The sequence below is a fragment of the Aedes aegypti genome, chromosome 3, assembly GCF_002204515.2.
Source record: "Aedes aegypti strain LVP_AGWG chromosome 3, AaegL5.0 Primary Assembly, whole genome shotgun sequence".
Classification (NCBI taxonomy): Eukaryota; Metazoa; Arthropoda; class Insecta; order Diptera; family Culicidae; genus Aedes; species Aedes aegypti.
The window spans coordinates 390,245,930-390,271,323 of record NC_035109.1 but is presented as its reverse complement, the minus strand read 5'-3'; the positions used below and the strand labels follow the sequence as shown (position 1 = coordinate 390,271,323).

General features: G+C 36.1%; 2 protein-coding genes across 4 annotated transcripts in view; one reads left to right on the top strand and one right to left on the bottom strand.

The window, feature by feature from the left end:
* The window catches only part of LOC5576161 (transmembrane protein 19), a 35,372-nt gene that overhangs the window by 8,920 nt on the left and 1,058 nt on the right, over positions 1–25,394 (top strand). The window contains exons 1-2 of one of the 2 annotated variants that reach the window (XM_001652563.2): positions 24,661–25,147; positions 25,209–25,338. In XM_001652563.2, coding sequence (XP_001652613.1) covers positions 25,218–25,338 — 121 coding nt within the window. In that variant the 5' untranslated portion in view covers positions 24,661–25,147; positions 25,209–25,217. Of the gene's footprint in view, positions 1–24,660; positions 25,148–25,208; positions 25,339–25,394 lie in introns of those variants that run through there. The other variant, XM_021854114.1, reaches the window with a different exon arrangement.
* Positions 23,100–23,962, bottom strand: LOC5568951 (BET1 homolog). 2 transcript variants are annotated; one of them, XM_001652562.2, is made up of 2 exons: positions 23,778–23,962; positions 23,100–23,679 (listed from the first exon to the last, which is right to left on the bottom strand). In XM_001652562.2, the coding sequence occupies exon 2, from the start codon at positions 23,591–23,593 to the stop codon at positions 23,222–23,224; it is 372 nt and encodes a 123-aa protein (XP_001652612.1). In that variant the 5' UTR covers positions 23,594–23,679; positions 23,778–23,962; the 3' UTR covers positions 23,100–23,221. The 2 variants fall into 2 exon arrangements, with proteins under 2 accessions (XP_001652612.1, XP_001652611.1); XM_001652561.2 differs by having other exon boundaries at positions 23,100–23,654; positions 23,778–23,961.

The window sequence follows — 25,394 nt, the reverse complement described above, 5'->3', positions numbered from 1 at the left end:
GTTTTCCGTTGCCCGCGGCGAACGTCGACCGTCCAGGAGCAGGAAATTTAATAACTACTTCTTGGAAAAGTCAAATCATCAGGACTCGACTAAAAGTCCTCAAACGGGTGAAATGGAGCTCGATCATGGAGTTTCTCCATTCATTTGGAATGGTTTCCAAGAAGTAAAGAATGGGAATATTTGTAGCGGACGAGCTTGCCGGTAAAGTTTCACAATAATACGAATATGATATAGGTAGGTATATTATTGTGTATCATTGAATTCAAATTGCATCAATATGCTGCTGAAGGTGAGCTTGAAGAAAGAACCCTCCGTCTTAAAGTGAGCTGTCAAGCACAGTTCAGGCAAACAGCAGCACAGTACTTTTCATAGAAAATTTTCTTTGTGCATTGTTGGGTCCCGATGATAGGATAGGTAATTCAATAAATAAAACTATAACTTGAATTCCGTCTTTTTGAACGAAACGTCTATCGAATGTTGAATTGATGAAAGTTTGTCATGTTATATATTGTGTCCATTCCCTTTTATTACACATAAATAAATAAATCTAGCATCGCCTCATCTTGGTGATAATCTATATGGGCGTAACAAGATCAGCATGTGTTTAACAACTTTTCATCAAAGATTTATCTTGTGTCATAAGTTTTCCAATATTGTTTTCGGCATTACGCTCAATGAAATATATACGTCACGTGTCATTAATTAGCACTGCACACACTGCCAGAAATTCAACAGAAATTCGAGCAAATATATTAATACAATTGGTCCATAAAATCTTCTTCTTCTTCTTACTGGAGTTACGTCCCAACTGGGACAGAGTATGCTTCTCAGCTTATCGTTCAATGAGCACATCCACAGTTATTAACTGAGAGGTTTTTTGCCAATTGATTATTTTTACATGTGAATATACTCTATGCTTAGAAAAGTCAAAACATGTATACTCTACGTAAAGATTCTCGACAGATGGGATACTCGACCCTCAGCTGCGCATTTCGTCTCATGATTGTTCCATTTAATATGTTTTCAACCTTACACCCACAACCAGATCGCAGAGAGTTATCCACTGAAACGTTAAGTATAAGATAACTAATATCTTCCCACTTATCATATCAGTGAGACGCCTCTTCACTGCCCAGCGAACAAAAAGATCCCTCCGTCGACAAAACATCGTTTCATGTTACGAAAGCATATTTTCAAAACCCTTTTCTTTCTCCAAACTCAGTTTCGGATCTATGTGCTTTGTTTGTTTTTTCCTCTTCTTTTTTTCTTGTATCATCGAAGCGAAAAACACCTTCTCTCGTCACCACCCATAACTCAACAAACAGGATAACGATTCCGCGAAAAAACCGAGTGAAGCGTGAAAGCTTCCGCTGCTTCGCCATAGAAAGGCATTACCAATTTCAAGACATTTTTTGTGGTTCTCTCAACAACCTCGAAAAATTTCTTCCGAAGCGGAAATAATTTATAATGATGCTTCCTCGCCCACAGAAGAGCGGGTGTGTTAAAATGGTTAAAATGGGATGATATACCATGCGTCTCCTTCCTCGGCCAAAACCGGTTGAACCATAGAGCAAGTGGGCTCTTCTTCATAGAAAGGCAGTGGCAATCACCTTCCTTAAACGCGCGAAAACTCAATCAAGAAGCGAACACCGAACCACTTACCGGAAAACGCCGGCACATCCATATCACGTTCCACCACAGTTGGGCCTCGTTAGAAGTCTGTTATTTGTTGAATTGTGACCTTGCAGCACCCACGCGTAGGATCGAGCCCAAAAACGGGGGTAATTTCCTCAACTTTGTCAGCAGGTGTTACTATGGTATCTTTTTGAAATTGGCGATTTGCTGTTGTTTGAAGTGGTGGAACGTGTACAGTTATGTTTAAGTATATTTTTAAATTAAAGTCTAAACAATGTACATCAATGTATTGTACTCTATAACAGTTCTATGAAATAAAAAACAGTTTAATTTGAAAAGGTTCAATGGTAGGGAAAGTGGTGGTAAAATGAACAGGGGTGGTAAAATGAACACCGTGACTTTTACCGAGAAAAAACAAATTTAGTTGATTTTTTATTACACACGGACGATTTAGAGCATAGATTTATTCGAGTTGATACGTAGGTCAATTGAAGTGAAAATATCAACGAAAACTAAGATTTTAGAAAATCACCTTTGAAAATTAGAACTGACGTAACTTTTAGCTCGGAAGACTTGAGGTTTTTCAATGAGGTGAATTTCGTTATGATATGATGTCAAATCTGAAACTTTTATAATTCGTTTTGAATGGGTTACCATCTTTAATGGATGTATTTTCGGTGGGGCAATGAAAATTTTCAGAAATATTCGTTTTGCTCACGTTTTTTGCATGGTGTTCATTTTACCACACACAGCTGTTCATTTTACCCACATAGTGCAGGTAAAATGAACATTTGCATCGCTTTTTGATAGTGATGAAAATATGTGAAAATTTATCTATTTTAGTTTGAATCCATGTCGCTGCTATAGATTACATCCCTATTTTTGATATTGTGCGAAAGAACTATACAAATTCCTCGTTTTTCTATCAGAAACAAGATGATTTCCTTAAGGTGTTCATTTTACCACCCCTTCCCCTATCAGTTTGAAATCAAAAGAAAACCCATTTAAGCTTCCTCATTGCTAATAAATTAACCATTTGACTGTGCTCTGGTTAATATTACCCCAGAACACTTTGAAAGACTGAAACTATTTTGTTAGTGAAACGATTGGACAGGTTGATTCGTTCCCGCGAGTTTTTTTGTTTTTTTTTAGCATGGATAGGGTGGCTCACCCAGTGGTAGTGTGTGTCGCAATAATAGTGGTAATGAGGTTTTAAGCGTGTAATAGGAAATTTATATTTGTAAGTGTATGGCTTTATTAAAATAATGTGAATGTATATAAAATAATCTTGGATATCCAAGGAAATTGTAGAAATTAATTAAAAACCTTAACTTTGTTGCTCCTTTGGGTGGGTCGTTCCTATAATAATGAGTCTCAATGGGAAATCAATGTAAACCACTATAGAAACACAAGTTATCAAATACCACTATTACTGGAACATGTCTCTATCCCCTTATTAATAGAAAATTAAAGCTTTGTCTTAAGAACAAGCTTTTGAACTTCAAACAAATTTTCAGGCCAGCCATGTTGTATGCTGTACCAATATGGACTAGCTGTTGTAATACCAGGAAGAAAGCTCTGCAGAGAATTCAAAATAAAATTTTGAAAATGATTCTGAAGCTTCCTCCCTGGTATAGTACCAATGAGTTACATAGAATATCCAATGTTGAAACATTGGAACAAATGTCAAATAAAATAATTAATAATTTCAGGCAAAAATCGTTACAATCTTCTATTGCCACGATTAATGCGTTATATGTTTAGGTTAAGTTAGGTTAAGTATATTAAAAACTTTTTTTTTTCTCTTATAAGCAGGTGAAATCAACTCACCTGTAAAAAAACTGAACTGCTACGGCAAATGAAATGTAATATGTTGTTAACAAAATGTTAATAAAATCTTAAATTTGTGTTACCAAGTTAGGATGATAGTGTTGTCTAATAACACAGAATACCTAGATATAAGAAATGAATGTAATGTTTGGAATGATACTAATAAAAAAACTAAAAAAAAGAAAAATTAAGGTGCCGGTACCAATGGTTGTAATGTACCAGTAGATTGGACTATGGAATAAAACGAACATTTTTCGACAAAAACGACATGTGCTATTTTTTGTGGATAGATCGTTTCTAGTTTAGTCGATTTGCCAAATTTCAGCTTTTTATGTTATCAAAAAGTCATATAAATAATTAAGTTTATGCAAAAAATTTGCTCCCCCACTAGTTGCCGTCGTGTTCCAGTAGTGGATCAACGGATGGAACCAGTTTTTAAAATGGATGTATAAAAATGAAGAAACGCTTTAGAGATGATCTGCTTCATTCGAAAGATATTAATTGCTGTTCCGAGGGAAAAATGTTAAACCTATGTTAAAAATTTCCATAATTACCAAATTCCTTGTATTATTCCCGAACGGTTACTACTGGAGCACTAGCGCAACTACTGGAACACGTGAACCAATAGTGGCCCTAGCAATTTTATGTTAAAAAAATAGTTTTATGACTTATTTAATATTTTTCCCATATACCTAGTAGAGGTTGAAATCTTTCTGTTGACGCCAAAAGATATCTTTTAAGGCTTTTCGTTATATTGTTATGATTTTTTATAGCTTAGGTAGTCCACTAATGGCACCGGCACCCTATCACGACCTGAAGGCACAGACAACAACAAAAATGTTTTGGCGCAGACGTAAGGCTAAAAAAGGTTCCCTGGTAAGAGTTTGGAATCGAAAGAAAGTTCACTTAAGCTATCCTATTCATAATCAGTTAAAGAAAGCAGCAAGATGGGTGTCTGAGAAAACAGACCTTTTTTGAATTTACATAATGAAGCTTTTTGGGATTTGTTGGAAACAGCTGATTTGGTAACTGTTACGGTAGCTCGTGGTATTTAGGTGGCAGATACATTTCATCAATCCTTTGGAGCGCAACTTTTCAAATGATAGTTGGAAGTTGGAAATTTCGTCGACTTTTCAGGGCATACGACATTAGATTGGTTCAAAATTTAAAGAAAAACTTCCTTCATTATGGTTTGAAGAATGAATTTTCAAAATGGAATACTAAGTCTGTACTTACATTATAGTACTTTCGTGTGTGGTACATTTCTTCAAATTACTCCATAGTAATTTCCTTATGAACCTACATCGTCTTTTGGCCATCCATAAATCACTATCGAAAAAGCTGGCAATTTCACAGAACACTATCTTAAGGATGGTAAGAAGTATATGGGATTTTGGATTGTAAGACTTTTTTTAATTTTGAACCGCCTTAATATGACATACATCGAAATCTTAGCCGAACAGGCTATATTCCAATTGGGGCTGAATGCCAGAAAGAAAAAGAATTGGACAATTTATTGAGGACGCTATATCTTCCGCAATGGACTTCAATTTACTTAGATGTTATTCTATGTTTTCCCCTGTGGATAAAACTCATGTATTGCCTCATTGTGTTTCCTAATCAAAATGTAAAAAGAAATATCTATAGTACCGTAATCCGGGGGCGAATTGATCACTGGGGTGAATTTGATCAGGTCGGTACCGAAATACATTTCCTCCCAAGGATGCTAAAAGCTTCGTTGGTACCACAGACATTCCATGTTTTCTAGTTTATAGATGTCTAATGATGATTTTGAACTATTTCATTTTTATTAGGGTCAGTTTTGCAAAGAAATATTCACATTTTTTGAAGGTGTAAGCAATACAGTGGGAAATGTCGGTGCTGTACCTACATGTCAACTTTGAGTAATTAAAATGTTGTGTAAGCTTAAGGTGCAACAGTTTGGAATCAACTTCTAAGATTGCACTGAAACTTTAAAGGCACAAATCTTGAGAAGAAAGCATCCAACAACAGTGCGCTTTTTATTTTGGCTCTGTGCACTAGCAGAAAGCTTAAAATAAGAAGACCAGAAACGTTTGCCAACTATTCCTCCAGTTTAGTGACTTTGAAAACGTAAGTAGGGGCACAAGTCGGCCATTGTGACGGCCATTTTTGGATTCCGAGATGTTTCACCTTAATCATGAACTACTGAACTCATTTTTGATATCATACAGCATAGCAAGTATAGTTTTTTGCTCATAAACCGTTTATTCTCAAATAATGTGCTTATTTCAAGGGAAATTTCCTACATTTAGGCGTATTAGGCAGATTTTCAAAGTTTAATGTTGCAATAAAATGATCAAATACTCGAGTTGTAAGAATTTTGACATCATTTTCAGATTAAGGAGACCCAAATTTAGTAGATAAGGAGATTTTTCATTCTTAAACCTACTTTGTTATATGGTGATCAATTTCACCCCAGTGTGTCATTTTAATATTTTGATATTAAAACTACTTTTATGATATGTTAAATAACATTTCATGAAAAGTCGATTACACAATCTGATAAAGATCAATGGAGTACTGATTTTTTCAAAATTTATTTGACAATATTTGAATTCCTGAGGATAACACAACAAAAAGTTGTAAAATAGTGATCAATTGGGTCCTAAAATTTGTAATGAAATCTTGTTTTTATTTAATAACACGAAAAAGCATGTTACTGTAATTACTTTAGCAATTTTTCCCGCTCAATTAATGGCTATATCATGTTTAAACTTTAATTTAAAAATTTGATCCATAAATGAACCTTGACACTTTTGATCATGTTTGACGTTCGCTTAGTCGACAAAAACACCACAGGGGTTTTAGTTCGACCACTGGGATTGTTCCTATCTGACATTTCGCAAGGGACACGGAAAACAAAATACACCCAAAATTTGAGTTCAAGCCAAAGGATGCGACAAAATCTAATAAAAAAGTTTTTGGGCTGAAACAAACGGAAAACATTAGAAAATTGAGTAAACATGTGTTTTTGGCCTAAACTTAAGCGTTTGGCACTAAAATTGGGACAGGGCTTTAGGACCCAATTTGCCCCCGGATTACGGTACCATAGTACCAGTACCATAGTACCAGTAATTAGTAACCATCTTCACAGCAACAAGGCTTCTCAACTACTGTTAGTTTGTCAACTTTGCGGAAAACAGGTAGTCCTACGAAACGCCGCCAAAATGTAGTACCAGATCATGCATAGGGGAAATAGTCGCACATGCGCAATGCCTCCGGTCACACTTCAAACATCCATTGCATATGCATTTGCATTTCCCAACCCGTTGTCGCCAATGTGCTTTGATCAGACAGGAACATTAAAACAACTAATTTTAATGCTTTCAACTATTGTGTCGGTAATCGACACTGTTTTTAGTTCTTATTAGTAGATGAAAAAACCGAATTTAGTACTATACCATTTAATTCCACTAGAGTTTGTATTCTTTGACAGATACGCGTATCTGTAAAAGGATACAAACTCTAGTGGAATTGAATTGCATAGTACTAAATTCGGTTTTTTCATCTACTTATAGGTATTCTACTAAACAGCTCGAAGATTTATTATCATCATAGTTCTTATTGTTTAATTATTGATTAATCATGAACGAAGCAGACCAATTGATATAGGTACATCTTAGCCGAATGGTTAGGGGTCATGCACAAATTACGTCACGCTCTAAGGAGTGACCTTGCATCTCACTTTTTGGCAGGTGACTAAATATTGTTATTACAAAATTGAACATATTTGTAGTCCTCTGAAGAAATGCTTAGCTCATTTGCTTGTAAGAGCAACAGCATGTCAAAATGATCATTTTGTATATAAATTGACAGCGATACTACTTTTTCAAAAAGCACTGTGAACGAGGAGAAGTGTCAGCATAATTTGATAGCTCATCAGCGTTGCGAGAATCTCAAATTATCATTTCTCATGTTTGAGATTTTTCACGCATGAGTTGTAACACACGCAACTCAGCAGCCTAAAAATTATGTATGAGCTTGCTCATCCGTTTGACTTACTGGCTTGTATTTCCACATTTTTTTTTTTCAAGAAGAGCACTTATTCTATGTTTTTCTGCTAGAAACATAACAAATTTTTCTAATGTAAACAATAGCCTTGGGTTTTGAGGGATTTCGGATGGGTTTTTTTTATTGAATAATTTTTGGCGAAATGACGACGTGAGCAAATGATTTTGAATCAAAACCTCATGGGTGAATTTCAAATGAGATTGTTTTCGCGGGAGAATTCAATGATTGAGATATGAATGTGAGTCTACTAACACTATTGCTAATAATTCATGAACTGTAATGTAATGGTGCACACATTTTTTTTATTAACCTTTAATTTCCTTTGAAATTTTAATAGTAATAACTCTTTTCACATGTAGATTTAAAGGTCCTTCGATGTTTTGTACCTAAAATGGTATAACAGGGATACAGGTACTGGTAAAAAGGAATAATCCATAATTTAATTTATTTGAAACACAACAAAATGAACTCCTAAGCATGTAGTGAAAATTATTGACAGCTCAATCAACAATTTAAAGACATAGCTTACTAAGATCATTCTGTAAAATGTGTAGGCAAGAGATGTCAAAATCGAATCATCCCTCGCAGTTTTATAGCCAGCATAAAAAGCTGGATTGTTTACTTCAAACGACAAAGTATCGAAAGGATAAAAGGCCAAAAAAAAAACAAAAGTTTGAAAGGACAAAAGGTCGAAAAACAGAAAAGAAGGGACAAAAGATCGTAAATCTTTTTATCAAAATAAGAAAAATTTCCCACCAAGTAAGTCGGTTTCAACATTTCGTCTTTTGTCCTTTCGACGTTTTGTCTTTCGAACTTTTGTCCATAAACCCAAACAGCTTTAGTACAATGAAATCTCTACCAAATTGATCTCGCTGCATTCGAGAACGAAATACTAATCCTTCAGCTAACCGATAGCGAAACTCTTAAATATTGTTACACAAAAAATGTGTTACAATTGTACAGTTTTGTGTAAAGGTGAAAAGGAATCAGAACCAAACCTCAAATCTTCAAAAGGACAAATCTTGAGATCCAAACAACCGTTTAATGAGAATCAAACAAGGAGGTTTGACTTTTGTACCTTTTAATTGGCTTGTTTAGGGGTATCCTGTTTTATACAAATTCTGATTCTACTTTAAAAACTGAGCCAGAATCCAATGTTTCATAATTTTCCGTACCCTGGAACTATGTTAAAAACACGTATGAATTTAGTATGGAAATCGCGTTTGAATCACCCCTCGGTAGATTTTGCTTCGGGACGAACTGTCATTAAGTAAATTGAAACGTCATTGAGTCGATGGATTGAAATCTGTTCTAATCATTTACTATATCAAAATTAAGATATTAGAGCGCAATAAAATCGCGTTGCACTTAGAAAAATGGCTCTTTTGATAAAGCTACAAAAAACTGTGAATTTTTCATCACTAAACAACCCAATTCCGCCCTAACGCCTAGAATTTCCAAGAGCACACATCTACAGAACCAGGCATTATGTTAACAAAATTTATCAATTGTTTGTTCGCCAATGGTGACCTGTTCCCTCCTTTTGAAAATCCTAGGTTTGGCTTTGGATTTTCCCAAGCAATACAGTCTTGATTTTATTTTATTATAATGTTAGTATCTCCGTTCCTCAGCTCTTTAGTGTATGAAAAAATCAATTACAACATCTCGACCTGAACAGTGACGACCCTGAGCACTGTGAAAGAAACTGATGAACATCTTTTTCAGAGCTAACTTTTTTTTCAAAGTGAACGGGTACATACAATAAGATGCAATCATAACGCTCTCCCAACTCCAACGAAAATATCTCAGCGAAGACATTTCAGTTTTAATCACGCTTTCCATGAAATTTGCTACCGTTTCATCTTCTTCTATGCTGGTGTACGAAATGAAACATGCATGTAAAGCATATACCGTAATTTCGGGTGAAATTGATCACTTTTCACGGTTTGTCTGGTCTGATTTCTGAAATGTCATTAATAGCGTACAACTAAATGCAGGAAAACAAGTACGACGATGGACCTTATTTGCTCATGTATCGAAATTTTCTAATAAACGTTAGTGCTAAAAATAATTATCAAAATAAAAAAATCGGGTGTTCTCATTTCGGGTTGAAATTGATCACTTGTCAATGTGATTATTGTTAGTTTTGAAATTAACTCTACAAACTTTATTTGGGCCTCCTGAATCCGAATATGCTTGCCAAATTCTTAACAAGACAATATTTATGGAAATATTCATCAATTAAATTTCACACGCAAAAAAATTGTGCGGTAAAAACTACCATTTTAGGGGGTTAACTTAAGCGCTCGCACCGGCAATTTTCAGCAGACCAGAAATGTGCTTGATTTTACCATGTCTGTAGTCGGAATCAGATTGTTGTAAATTATTTCTGTCAAATGTGCCAGTAATGCGGTGGGGTGTACCGTAAACATAGTAAATTGGTCTGAATTTCCATGGTAGTTTTAAGAATGGGCGTAGTCAGCTAAAATAGTTATTTTTACCACAGAATTTATTCCCGTGCAAGAATACCGCGGAAAACGCCTAAATGTAGGCAATTTCCAAAGGGCTTTCCCAACATCCAGTACAAATTCAATTATTTCAACAAAACGAGTAAATTGGTACGATTTTTTATGGTAAAATCTGTTTTGACGACATATTTTAAGCATCCTCCCAAAATTTCAGGCTGGCACCATGTCCACATCCTTGTTTAGAACTAGAAGTTAATGGATGTCTATCAATATCACACTAAACATGACTCTGGAATTTTACATTATTTTCATAGAAAAAAAACATTTTTTAACACAAAAACCTTCACTACAAACAATTCGGCAACACTAAGAACAAACAACGTTCATTTACTGTTGATTGCATAGATTTTTGTACGCTATTAGTAAGATTTGAAAGCGCATGACACGGTGATCAATTTCACCCTACTGATCAATTTCACCCGAATTTACGGTACTCTTACATTATCCAAGGAGTAGTATTGAGATTGACGGGAATGTAATATATTCAGTGTTAGTGAATTTCCCTCTTACACAATTTCATGAAGTCGTTCTCCTCTGCTGCACTCACGTATTCTCGCCACCAAAACAGTGCTCCCAAGTAAGTTCTCAAACTCGTATACAGTATGGGCATGAAAAATAGAAGCCTTTTCGGTTAAACGGTGTAAATTTGACATGTTTTTTTTTTAAATCTTATAATTTTAGCGTTTAGTTTTGAAGATTATTATATATATTTTTATTTATTATTTACTTCATAGATTTATAGTTGTTAATTGAAGTTGAAAGATTGCAAGATGATTAATTTTGCACCCAAAAAAATCATATTATTGAAAGCCTATTTCGGTTTTAGGGTAACAATGATAATGGAACTATATACATATAAAAATGCACAACTAAACTGTTGTTTGACATCATTTCATTTGGAAATGGGTTGTAGAATGTTAATAAAGAAGGTGTATTAGGTTCAATGCTTAATGTATCAAAATACAGAATTTATTGAAAAATCAGTTACAAGTTATAATACAAGTGACTACCGCCATTATGAGTGTATTAGAATTTGTACAAAATAATATTCCTGAATGGATAAAAAATAATTCTCATGTTTTGACACTTAATTCAAGGTAAGTCAATCTTTAAAGAATATAAATAAGTATATTTCGAACAATACCTCTAGGTGTTTAACATTAGAAAAGATTGTTTGAGAACGTTCCAAAAATTCTAAAATTTCATCTATTTTCAATTTTTGATCATATAAGAGATACCAACGAATAGTACATAAAATATCATACTAGTCCTCTTTACCTTTGCATTCATTATGCTTAACTGATTAACAAATATCATGTAATTTCTTGTGGCATGCTGTGGGTTCCGCGCATTTAAAGAAACTCCGTTTTACAGTCTATAATTTCGGGTGATATTGATCCATGTCTGTTTTCAGTAATGTTTCCGATTTGAGGCTAAAACTGAATGCAGCAAAACAAGTATGGTGGTGAACCTGTTTATTATGATCGCAATTCGATTTGGATCGAAATTCTCTATCAAAAGTTATTGTTATGCTGAAGATTATATCTAAAGTTAATCCCATTTCGGAGTTCAATCGATCATGTGACAATACGTTGATCGTTTGTTTCAAAGACATCATACACTCGTGATAATAAATCTTCGAGCTGTTTAGTGGAATACCTATAAGTAGATGAAAAACCGAATTTAGTACTATACCATTTAATTCCACTAGTGTTTGTATCTTTTGACAAAAGATACAAACTATACTGGAATTAAATGTTAAATCGGTTTTTCATCTACTTAATCATACACTCTTTATGAGGACTGTGATGTATGTATATTCTTACAAATTCAACTTTTATGACAATAATGAAAACATAAATGTATGAAATAACGCCTGAATGCACACAATTTCCAAAGAAAGTTGTTATCTAATAGAAATTCGATTATTTCAATTCAACAAGAGAAAAACAAATTAAAACTAAATTCAATGATGAATTCACTTTCGGGGACATTAACATATGTGAAACCCGTTTGGAACAACTTACTATAGCAGATAAAATCAAAGCATTTTATTTGCCACAACCTGTAGATATTGTTTATGGGAACTAGAACATAACGTCGTCGTTTCACTTCGACAATTCCTAACCTTGCCGGGTCACTAATACGGCGGGAGAACAACTGGTCCATCCATTAGCAACCCCCGGTATCAGATTTGGAGGGAAACAAAGACCGTTTGGTTTTGTCTTAGTAAACGAACATTGCTGCTTAATTTGGGCGGTGTCCAGCTCGCCAGAAACAGCAAAACAACCGGCGTTGTGCTGTCGATTGGAGATTTGGAGCTGGGAAGGAATCTAGTACCTACCATCTGGCTACTACCTCAGACAAACAGACGTAACACTGACGAAATTCCCATCGACCACGCTTTAAAAGGTCATTGCAATCTTTCTAGGTTTCATATCTCACTACCAGAGGCGCGCGCATCGTTTTGCTGCGTTTTTGACGTTTTTTACTAGCTCTACCTGCAGGCCTTCTTACACATGATCGTATTTCGTGTAACATGGCCACCAGATGATGACTGTGTGAAGTGGTCGATGGGTTTTGAAGGAAATTGTTACGTCTGTATGTCTGTGCTACTACTATTATAGATGAGGTGGGAGTGGATAACGCTGTGAGAATGAAAGCATGTCGCTTGGGTGCTTTTTCTGTTACACCTATCCTTTGGTATTGATGAGTGAGGGCAGGTCACGTTTGTTTACGACAATGACGACGACGGCAAAAAGTAGGTTCCCCCATTCCATTAGCCAGATACAGACTAGGTACTACAGAGCCCTGAATAAAGGTGAAGGTAATTTGCAGCTGCTCTACGTAGGGACCAACTGTATGGTTATGGACTGCTGTTCACAAAGAAGCTGGAAGCTTTGGAGCAAAAACAAGTCTGATTTTGCTGGCTGGATATGCGTGAAAGACCAGCTAATTTGTACTCATAGTGGTCATAATGCGATACAAAGTAGGTACATTTATTCTGCTATATGCCACTTGGGTGAGCTTCTCGAGATGATTGTTTTATCTACGGGGCTGTCCATAAACCACGTGGTCATTTTTTTGGTTTTACAGATCGCCACCCCCTCCCATCTCGTTATCTTACAAAACAAAATGTGTGGACCGCTATCTTTGGTCAGACCGCGCTTTCAAACTCCATAGCAAGTTTTTGAGCTTTTCCGCAATAAGTTAGTAATAATTTGTTTTCCTCTTTCAATGACTTCTGAGGTTTTTTTTATCAAATTTTAGATAGTTTGCAAAATAACATAGCGCCAGGGTCCAATTGAGAAATTTTATTTTCAAAATGTTTGTTTCTGAATTGAGTGAAAGATTTTTAAATTTCTATTTAGGGGAAGTGGTGGTAAAATGGACAGGGGTGGTAAAATGAACACCTTGCATTTTATCGAGAAAAAACAAATTTCGATAATTTTTTATCACTTACAGACAATTTATAGCATAAATAAGAGTGTTGTTGATACGTAGGTCAATTGAAGTGAAAATATCAACGAAAACTAAGATTTAAGAAAACCACGTTTGAAAATTAGTACTGACGTAACTTTTAGCTCGGAAGACTTGAGGTTTTTCAGTGAGGTGAGTATCGTTATGATATGAGGTCAAATCTGATACCTTTAGAATTCTCTTTGAATGGGTTACAATCTATAAAGGATATATTTTCGGTGAAGCAATAAAAATTTTCAGAAATATTTGTTTTGCTCGCGTTTTTTGAATGATGTTCATTTTACCACCAACAGCTGTTCATTTTACTAACATAGTGCAGGTAAAATGAACATTTCCATCGTTTTTTGCTAGCGACAAAAATATGTGAAAATTCAGCAATTTCAGTCTGAATTTGTGTTGCTGCTATAGATAACATCCCTGTTTTTGATGTTGTGGGATAGAACTATACAAATTTCTCGTTATTCTATCAGAAAAAAGATGATTTTCTTAAGGGGTTCATTTTACCACCCCTTCCCCTACAGATCCTGCCATATAATTTTTATAGCAGGATCGCACATGCGTTGAAATTGCCTTATCCTCACGTTTTTAAGATGGATCAAGAGTTTAAGAACATCGTATATAATCTATGGAATTCATTAAAGTTTCGAGAGCATTGTCAATACCAAGTTTCATGTTCAAAGAAATGCTAACAGCAAGATTGCTATCAATGTTTCATATGTATTCCAGGTCAGTAACCAGTAGCATAGCATAGCATAGACTAACTGTACATGTCAATGGTTGCTACTCCGTGATTGATCAGAACTGGTAAGAATTGCACTTCGATGGGATGGGGGGGTAGTTTCCGCTTACTCTCGAAGTTCAATTTTAGCAGATCTCTATTATTGATCAATAATGTCGCCGGCCTAGTCCTTACAGTCAGTTGGAATGGGGATGAAATGTTAGGGTGTAATGATTGTTGCTTCTAGAGACCGAGAATACCTCTGTATCTCCACAATCACCACGGGAAGGGTGTTTATTAGTGAGGAAGGAAAAAGATCTGGAAGAATAAGGATGGATAAGGAGAAAAAAATACGACTTTTACTTCAAACTATGTTTGAATTTTGTATCGTGGTGAAAAGATATTTAATTGTTAGTTTTGGAAACAACTTCACTTACTTGATTTGGGATCTCTGAATAGGAATAAGCTTGCAAAATTCTTAACAATCGATTGTTTCTGGAAATATTGAAGAATTTAATTTCAAGTATAATGTGGAAAACGCCTAAATGTAGGCAATTTCCAAAAATTTCACAGAAATTCAACTGTTTCAACAAAATTAGCAATTTCGTGCGAGTTTTGATGATAACATATGTTTTACGGATATATATTAGTCATCCTCACAAACACCATGTCCAAAACCTTGCATAGAACCAGAAGTTTTTGGATGTCATCGGGAAAAAGTTTACTCGATGCGTGAAGCGTCAAAAAATTTTCCCCGCGAGGTATAGGAAGTGAATTTTAAATGCTTATATAAAATTAACAACAATAGCTATTTACAAGGGTCTTCCTTAGCCGAGTGGTAAGAGTCCGCGGCTACAAAGCAAAGCCATGCTGAAGGTGTCTCACGGTGCCCCGATAGACCGTTATTATGTAAATAAATTGTCCATCAAATCTGAGTACAGGGCTCGATTCCTGAGATCATTCTGCACCTCTGGACCAATTTTTAAAAAAATCCCTAGGCGGAATCTCGAGAAATCCGGATTTGAAGTTTTTGACTTAAAATTTCAATATAATTTATATACAAATTACACTATAGCGCCGGGAAATCCTAATAAAAATTGCTCAAAAAGACGACCAAACTGTTCTCAACTAGTATATAATTGTTATAGATGTTATATTTATAAATATTTTTCACTGACTTAACTAACCAGAGTGGTTTGAGTATGTTTTTATATGGCTTAAACCAGTAAGCTTAGTTCGATGGAATGAAATCTAAAAAACTAAATTTCAATTTACTGTTGATGCTCTGTTCGAAGGAAGTAAAGCTTTAAATGGTTAATATTATTTATTTACAGCTTGTTTTACGACTTTCACACTATGTGACCAGCCCACTGAAGTCTGCCATTTTTATTTTGCTTAATTATATTAGCTTCTCTATACATATGGTACTACTCTAGATGTATACGTCTAGTTTTTCACCGAGTATTGTCCTCAGTTCTTTACGTTACAATTAACGTATTTTATATTCTTAACTACAACAGGGTTTTGACTACACGTAGAGCATCATTCCCACATGTCAAAATGGAACACTTTTTAACACAGATTAACATAGTTTTCAACAACTTCACACAAATCCCCAATAAGTACTCCAAAGTTTCAACCTCACTGGGAGTCCTAGTTCTTGTCTTACGTTACTTGCTACCATGTACTTTGTTTTTATTTGTCATCTGTTTATTGATTTCAAGGTCGCGTTCGACTCAGTGACGCAAATCTATCTGTGGCAGCAAATATTTTAACAATAACTGGGAAAGCTGATTAAGCTGATATATACAATCAAGTGTATAGATAGCATACGAGGAAGAAACTTCGTTTGTGATATTACATAAATTATAAAAAATGCATTTCAAAATTTACTAGTCACCATTACATTCTGTTGGATATACATTTGCTGGCTTTGTAGGCGATGACTTTATTGGAATCGAACGCAGCATAGTTGAGCGGGCTTTCACTATCTTGAAGACAGACAACTAAGATAAGCTTGTGATGCCATTTAATCTACCCAAACGTACATGGTTGCATGAAGAGAAAGAAGCAGGATCAGTTGGGTTGTGCCTGAGGCAGTGTTTGATGAGGATGTAGTTGAAATTGTCGAAGAGCCTTGGACGTGGGACAATTATGTCTCCCTTGCAGTAAGAACATTTGTTCTGGCTACGATTATCAACTTTTACGGATTACGTAATTAGCTTTGGAACCCGTTACTTGCAATGGCAAACTTAATTTCTACACTGTTTCTTAATAAAAGCTTATCTAACTTCATCCGTTCTCTCTTCCGTAAATAATTTCGCCATAATAAACACCACTGCAATGCTTCTATCTTACGATATCGCGATGCTTTATCGTAGAAATTGAACTGAAAAGTTTTTTGAAAATAATAATAATAATAATAAAAGTACATGATAGCAGAGCTAGAGAGTGGGAGTTCAAGTGATGTTGAAACTCGGATAGAACTAGGCATTGAAATTGTTGTAGACTTTGTAAATCTTAGAATACTTCCGACATGTGACAATGATGTTCCCCGAGTAGTCAAAATCATGTTGTGGACGAGAGTACAGAATACGTTAATTTTAACGTAAAGTTCAAGGACAATACTCGGTGGAAAACTAGATGTATACCGTGCACCCCCGCTAATTTGAACGATACCTCATGCAAACCATCGGGGTTCATTTTTAATTTGAACTTCTAGTCACCCTAGAAACGTGTTTCTGGTTACCTCTTTCCCTATTTTGATTTGATTCTGTGTTCCGTTCCACAGCGTTCCATTTCACTTTACTCCGTTTCATGAGCTAAATGACGTTTGAACCATTTTTAATCTGAACGATGTGCAAATTAGAGGGGTACAAATTAAAAAGTGTTCAGATTAAATGCGAAAAAAACCAACGGGGGTACCCGGTACATCAAAAGTAGTACAAGACGAACAAAGAAGCAAATAATATTAAGAAAAATACATACGGCAGACTTCAGTGGGCTGGTCACATAGTGTGAAAGTCGTAAAACAAGCTGTAAAACAACATATATAAATAAATAATATAAATCATTGAAAGCTTTACTTCTTTCGAACAGAGCATCAACAGTAAATTAAAATTTAGTTTTTAAGATTTCATTCCATTGAACTATGCTTACTGCTTAAATTAAGCCATATAAAAACATACTCAAACCTCTCTGGTTAGTTGAGTCAGTAAAAAATATTTATAAATATAACATCTATAACAATTATATTCTAGTTGAGAACAGTTTGGTCGTCTTTTTGAGCGATTTTTTTTAGGATTTCCCGGCGCTATAGTGTAATTTGTATATAAATTATATTGAAATTTTAAGTCAAAAACTTCAAATCCGGATTTCTCGAGATTCCGCTTAGGGATTTTATTAAAAATTGGTCCAGAGGTGCAGAATGACCTCAGGAATCGAGCCCTATACTCAGATTTGATGGACAATTTATTTACATAATAACGGTCTGTCGGGGCACCGTGTGTCTGGGTTCGAATCCCGGTCGGTCCAGGATCTTTTCGTAATGGAAAATTCCTTGACATCCCTGGGTATAGAGTATCATCGTACATGCCACACGATGTACACGCAAAAAAATTGTGCGGTAAAAACCACCATTTTAGGGGGTTAACTTAAGCGCTCGCACCGGCAATTTTCAGCAGACCAGAAATGCGCTCGATTTTACCATGTCTGTAGTTGGAATCAAATTGTTGTAAATTATTTCTGTCAAATGTACCAGTAATGCGGTGGGGTGTACCGTAAACATGGTAAATTGGCCTGAATTTCCATGGTAGTTTTAAGAATGGGCGTAGTCAGCTAAAATAGTTATTTTTACCACAGAATTTTTTTCCCGTGTATACGAATGCGAAAATGGCAACTTTGGCAAAGAAAGCTCTCAGTTAATAACTGTGGAAGTGCTCATAAGAACACTAAGCTGAGAAGCAGGCTCTGTCCCAGTGGGGACGTAAATGCCACGAAGAAGAAGAAGAAGCTATTTACAATCTTTCCAGTACATGCTGATAGACTTTTGATGGGCTACATTATAGACACATTATTTTGATTTTTATATGTTTTCTTCAATATTCTGCGGATTCTATAGCTTATCGAACCCCGTACACTTAAAAGAATTTAATTAAATTATGTTTTGGCTTTTTTAGAAGCATTGCCTTCCTATACTTGCGATGTAAAGAAATCGAAGCTTCACGCATAGGGTGAACTGTGGTAATTACCTTCTTCATCGCGAATTTGTAATAGATAATTAGGGATTAATGTAGATATTATAATTCCTTTTCTTTTTTCACCATTGGTGAATCACTACGACATGACTGGTTGAAACTTGTTAATGTACTTAGATTAATTTTATAGGTACTTATCTGGTGTTAGTATTTAAGGTAGGGAGATGCGACGATTTCTTTAGTGGATACGAGTAACTGACACTGAAGAAGCACCAAAACTAGGCATACGGCGACTCAATCTTCTCAATTTTGAATACCTGTGACTCTTCTAGTTCAATTATGATAAAATTCCACTTTGACTCTTTTTAATCATCTAAATAACCCAGGAATGAACACTGGAGATACCCGTATTGTGTAACATTTTAGTTTTGTTCCAAAATCAATCATTCGACGGTTCAATATAGATCACCGGTCATTCGGCCAGGAGATAAGTCATATGTTCAAAAACTTAAGAAGATTGAGCCTTCGGATGCCTCGTTTTGGTACGAAAACTTAAATAACTCAGAATACGAGTTTCTCCGGAGATCATTCCTGAGTGGTTTCAATGGCCACAAATAACTATAGTTGTCATTCACTCATTATTTTGTGATCTGAGTCACATGCTCAATAATCATGGAGATGAACCAGTGTGATAATTTGCTCATTATTGTGCGAGATAAATCACATGCAAAAAAACAGGAAAATTTGCCTCGTTTTGGTAAAAGAACTCAAAATGACCCAATACAGGTATCTCAGGTGATTATTCCTGAGTTTTTTCAGTGGCCACAATGAGCTAAGGTTGTCTATAATTGAGCTATTAAGGTCAAGCATGGGGAACATTCACTCGATTAGTGCTTTCCTCTCGCTCACTTCCACACGCAGTCAGGTTGCCGTTTCTCCAACCAAGGTGAGTGTTTCAATTTCCAATGCGCTTTCTACTTGTACGCCGAGACAAAAACCGCATCAGACAGAATTACCGACTCCGTGTGCCGAAGGCATCCGATTGCTGTAGTGAATGATTCTTAGCTTTCCGCTTTCGCACGAGTGGCATTCGTGATTGAGAGCTGCTGCGAGCGCTCACTGACTGGGAATACACCCGGCAAAATGATTCAGTGAGCGCGAAATCCGTACATTCCGCAGCATTCAGTGATTGGATAGCGAACGCGCTCTTTCGTGTCTCCCATTTAAGAGCGGATTGTCGCGGGCTCTCCGCTCCGTGAATCTTTTGATTTTCAGTTTATCTCAATAGTTTGCGATTCGTCGGGATTGCACTCACCCTAGTAGCGTTCGGCAGTCACTGAACATTGGGTGGCAGCAAATACTTTACAGATACCGTTCGGGTGAGTGAGTGAATTTTCCCATGCTTGATAAAGTTACTATCACAAGTATTCAAAACCATGAAGATTGAGCCGCCGTATCATAGCTTTCAAATGAAGACAAAACAGGGGCCCAGATAGCCGTAGCGGTAAACGCGCAGCTACTCAGCAAGACCAAGCTGAGGGTCGTGGGTTCGAATCCCACCGGTCGAGGATCTTTTCGGGCTGGAAATTTTCTCGACTTCCCAGGGCATTAAGTATCATCGTACCTGCCACATGATATACGCATGCAAAAATGGTCATTGGCATAGTAAGCTCTCAGTTAATAACTGTGGAAGTGCTCATTAGAACACTAAGCTGAGAAGCAGGCTCTGTCCCAGTGGGGACGTTACGCCAGAAAGAAGAAGAAGACAAAACATTCTTTATATTAAAAACACAACATCCTGTGAGCGGTTATTGGGTTAGTAGGTATTTTTGTGTGTTCCAATAACCGCTCATGCAATGAAATTAACAAAATTTAAAAAAATGTGTCAGTTTTAGTTTTTAGATTGTTTTACTGTTGTAGCTATGGTTTGACCACAAAAATATAAGAATAAATCTACTTTGTTACTTCAATAGGGCTTAACTGAGAAGAGCGATTTCTCTTCATCGCTAATAATTAAATAAATCTGTAATATTTCTTGTTAATGAAGCAAGATATAGTGATTCTTCATCCTACGACACAAAAATGTGTTACGAAAAGACAGTCAGTTTTCTGCAATAATTCAAATAGAGCAACGATGAAAAGAAATTGATGAATGGAGATAAGCCCTTATGAAAAAACCAATGCTAAAATAAGGAAATTAAAAATAATGCATATATTAGTGTATTCGACATGAAACTTACCCATTGTGAGCGGAAATACCGTACAAGCACCATATTCTGAACGGTTAAGAAAATCCTACTTAAATAACTTAAATTATTAGGGATTTTAACAGCTAGGATATTGGTTTGTCTTGCCGTTGCATTTGTCTAATATCTAAATCAACGTATAGATTAAAATAAAACGTCCATCAATTATCAATTATTTAAAAAATCATATGTTAGTCTGACGCATGTACGTTCCTAATTATGGACGCCATATACATTGTTACTGCATAACAAAACGCCGCACTTCTTGAGAGCAAATTTATTAATGGAACGCTTCAAGCTAGAAATTAGAGTGATATTAATATAAAAAATGAGCTTGTAATTTTACCTACTACATACATAATAGTGCGCTTTTTTCGATCTATCCACTGATTCAAGCTTAATGCGCGAGATTCCAATCTTAGGCTCGCTGGAATGGCTATAGAAAATATAATCAGTCTTCCGCTCTTCTACTATTCCAATTTTAACCTACCAATTTGCACTGAGTTCAGTAGGTGTACTGTGCTCGAACTTTAGAGGTGGCCAACGATATTAGACTGATTTCACTATTCACAATAGATCGATTAGATATTGGGCATAATTGGTAATAAATTCAATATAACTAACGAATTATACGGTATAAACTTTGAAAGAAAAAACAGCAAATAGTGTAGTAAAACTAATAAACTACTTCAGCACATAAATTCAACCAGTTCAATTTTGCTTCGTAATAGCTAGTTGTTTTGTTTTGTCCACCTATTCATCAGACATCTCCTTACATATCTATCGCTTGGCTATAGTAGCCACGCTGTCCGTCGTTGGATTCTGCTGACCTACGGTAGCCGGGTTGCCGGTTGAGCGGTCGTAGCAACATACATCAATGGTCTTAATTATGAACACACATTGTTCCTTATTATAAACAGCAACCGAACTTTACGTATAATATTTGTTGAAAAAACAACTTAACCATGTATTTTAGTTTTAAAATGTTACAATGAATCATGTTTATTCGAACTGACAGTTTACTAATTTGGATGTAAAAACAATGAATGTTCAACATAAGGAACGGACCGTTCAGAATATGGCGCTGTCTATAATATGGTATGGCACGGTAGGATCACCTAGATACATTGCGACATTAAAATAGTATGGATCGACTCAATATTTATTTTTTAATAAACATTTGAACGCATAACTTGTGTTGAATAGGCGGAATATAGTGCACTGATAGTACTCGCCCTTAAGGAGGCAGGATCCGTCATTGATTTCGGAATTTTCAAAAGCAGTTTTTTCGTTCAAAATCAAGAACACTTACAGGAAAATGTGTTCACTGTATTCTATTCTCCAACTGATACACAGTGAACACATTTTCATCGAATAATTTTCAGTTTTGAACAGAAAAACTGCTTTGGAAGTTTCGATGATGACGATGATTACAATGACGGAGCGTTGAACGTTAACGAGTTTCTGATAAACTCTTTGATTGTTTAAGTTTTTATTCCTATCTGTCTGCGGCTTATCTTCCAAAGGAGTTTTGATGAGGTTCTTTCAGCCGCAGATTACTACAGAAAGCCACGTATATGGCAACCCCAATCCCACCTAATGAATTTGATGGTAGCCAAGATCATTTGAGTATTCACATTGGAATGCATTTGAGTATCCAACGGTTGCTTAGAACATGTTGTATTCGAAAAAATTGTGGCGTCGCATACTGCTGCAGAAAGCTTACTAGTAATGAAAATTCAAGACCAAAAACGCTTACTGAGTTTTGCTAGAACCTTTTCCAAAACTTGTCCATAAACTAAATTGCATTTTCCGTTGGAATATTTACTTGAATTAAACTGACGAAATATTTACTTGAATTAAACTGTCACATACTAAATGTAAATATAGGAAAATTTTCCTAACGGTTTACGGAAGAAAATATCTAAGATATATGCAAGTTTGATGGTAATCAAAATTTAGACACCATGTGTCATTAAAAAGCATAACTCATAACGTCTCACATGTTCAGCGTTCTAAAGTTCTTTAATAAAATCTTAAGTGTCGATTGTGAAGAACAGACTCTCACAAATATCTAATCTGTTAAAAAAAAACTCGGAAGTCAATAATACTTAGGCAGAGAACAATCCTTTGACTGCCCTACTCAGGTATTTTTTTGTGCATGGGACACGACGTAACTATTCAACCCACTTCTTGAGCCACAGTATCTATGTACTATCTATTTGAAGCTACAGTCAATTCTCCATAACTCGATATTGAAAACACAAAACCAGTCTAGCTGCGTCCCTAGGGACCATTAAGCTAGCATTGAAAACCAACATTTAATAAATGGTTCTCTAACTCGATATCGAGATACGGAATAGTTGGTAGTTGGCAATTCGAATACTTGAATAATACACATTATTAAAGTATCTAACTATAGATAATATTTAATTATTCACTATTTCGATTAAATGTTCATTTCCATCGTAAAAAATAATAAACAATATGAAATACGTATCCCCACCCCTACTCGGCCCAAATTATCCCTCTAAACTATCTTACTTTCAATATCACGAACAAAATAAAAAACACGAACAGCACAAACAGAAACATATAACACATATAGTTCCGGTGGCCCCCCTTCCCTAGCCTCACGACTCGCGAAATTGTGTTGGACATAAATCCACCCGTCCGGTCCATGTCCTCATCGATGCCCCGCAGCAACTTGTCCTGATATCGTACCTCGCTTCCGATGTCGATGGTCAACGATTTCAGAGCTCCGATTTTCCCCTTCAGTTCTTCGGCCATCCGTTCGTTTTCCTCCTCCAGGGCATCGTGACTTTGGTGGCTGGAACCATTGGCCATCCCACTGGGACCCGGATTCTGGGCCAGCGGCTGGTAAGCATAGCCCTGGGAACGTCTCATTTTACCTCCAACGCCGAACTGCGCCACTTTGGATTCCTTTGCTTTGGGTTACAATCGGGGGCTGGAAGAATTATTATTACGCTTAGCTGTAAATGGAATACGTGTCAGTTCCTCAGTGTGTGGAAATGTTGAAAGCGATTGGGAAGTGACGAAATTATGCGAATCAATGACTGCTCATACGTACCTAATAGTGGATGATGGTGATTTGCTAAACACGATAGAAAAACGATGTTTTCAATGGATATTTTGTTGTAATTTTATTACTAATCGAAAAAAAATCCCAAGAAAACTTCAATGTTTACATCAGTCGATTTTGATTCGTGATTCCGTCGCGGATCTGTCATGCCGCGAATCAACTTTAAAACGTCATCGAACATGAGGGATAGGAATTCGAACCAAGCAAAGACTTTCAAAACGCCGTATGGACCAATGCACACTTGACGTTTGCGCGGTGCCGTGTGATTTACATGACCATGGCAACGAGTGAATTCGGCACCGCTCAAACGTCAAATTAGTGAACTCGTGCATGAACCAATGCACGACTTCACTATTTGACGTTTGAGCGGTGCCGAATTCACTCGTTGCCATGGTCACGTTAATAACACGGCACCGCTCAAACGTCAAATAATGAACTCGTGCGTTGGTCCATGGATCAATGCACGAGTTCACTAATTTGACGTTTGAGCGGTGCCGAATTCATTAGTTGCCATGGTCACGTAAATAACACGGCACCGCTCAAACGTCAGATAGTGAACTCGTGCATCGGTCCATTGATCCATTCTTTCTTTATAGGCCTTTTCATGTGACAGACCCGTCCAAGGTATCTAGAAGGGAGGTAGCCCAATGTGTCAGATTTCCCATTCCGCCATTTTGAAATGCCAAGTGACAACTGGCGAGTTTGTTTTGGTTGTTTGGATATCAGATGCATGGCGTGACAAAGTAGGTATAGAATGTTTCTTTTACACCCACATCTGTGTGGTATACGCGGCAAAGTATCTGAATTTACTTCACTGTGTAATGCACTGATAGTAGAATAACTTAACTTAAGCCCTCAGTCCTGTATGCAGCAAAGTTGTAGCTGGAAAGATTTCACATAAGACGAGTTTGTTCACTTTTCTATAGCTTATTATGACGAGCTGTTGTAGGGCTGAACACACTGCTATCTCCATAGTAAATTCCATATATAATTCTCTCAAAACCGTTCCATAAATTTACGTCGATTTGAAAAAGTTATCGTGAAAAATAAACCTTTTCCAAATGTTTAGCGAGATTTAAAAAGCGTAAATAGAAGCGAGCGAAATCATTCAAATTCGAAACATCAAACAAAAAAGAAAGTCGATGCACATTCTGTAATGCGTGTGAAAGGTGTAAAGTGCATAAAATTAGATTAGGCTTAAAATTTAACGCATATTCAGTTCAAATTTGGAAATTTTCTGTTCTATTAGTGTTGTGATGTTCAAGATTTTATGAAACAGTGAGCAAAACTGTAAAAGTGAGCCTTTATTTTGTGTAAACCGGCAGCGGAAAGCGATTTGTGTGAAAGCAGCGTTTTATGTAAACAGCACTATGGGGGACACGTAGAAAAAACTGGCCAATTTTTTATTTCAAATTTTAGGTAACAATTATGAATGAAGGTACCGTCTACAAGATTTTACCGGTGCTTCTATGTGCCTTATCAATTCCTCTGTCCATGTTCTGTTGGATTGGAAATGTTGCTTATTCGAAGCTGGCCAGCAATAATCAAGGTATGGGAGGAGGAAACAGGAGAAGGGTTTTGATCCCAATAAATAATATTACGTTT

Bases quoted from the DNA above. Each gene is read 5' to 3' on its own strand.
- LOC5568951 (XM_001652562.2), bottom strand. From the start codon at position 23,593: ATGAGACGTTCCCAGGGCTATGCTTACCAGCCGCTGGCCCAGAATCCG.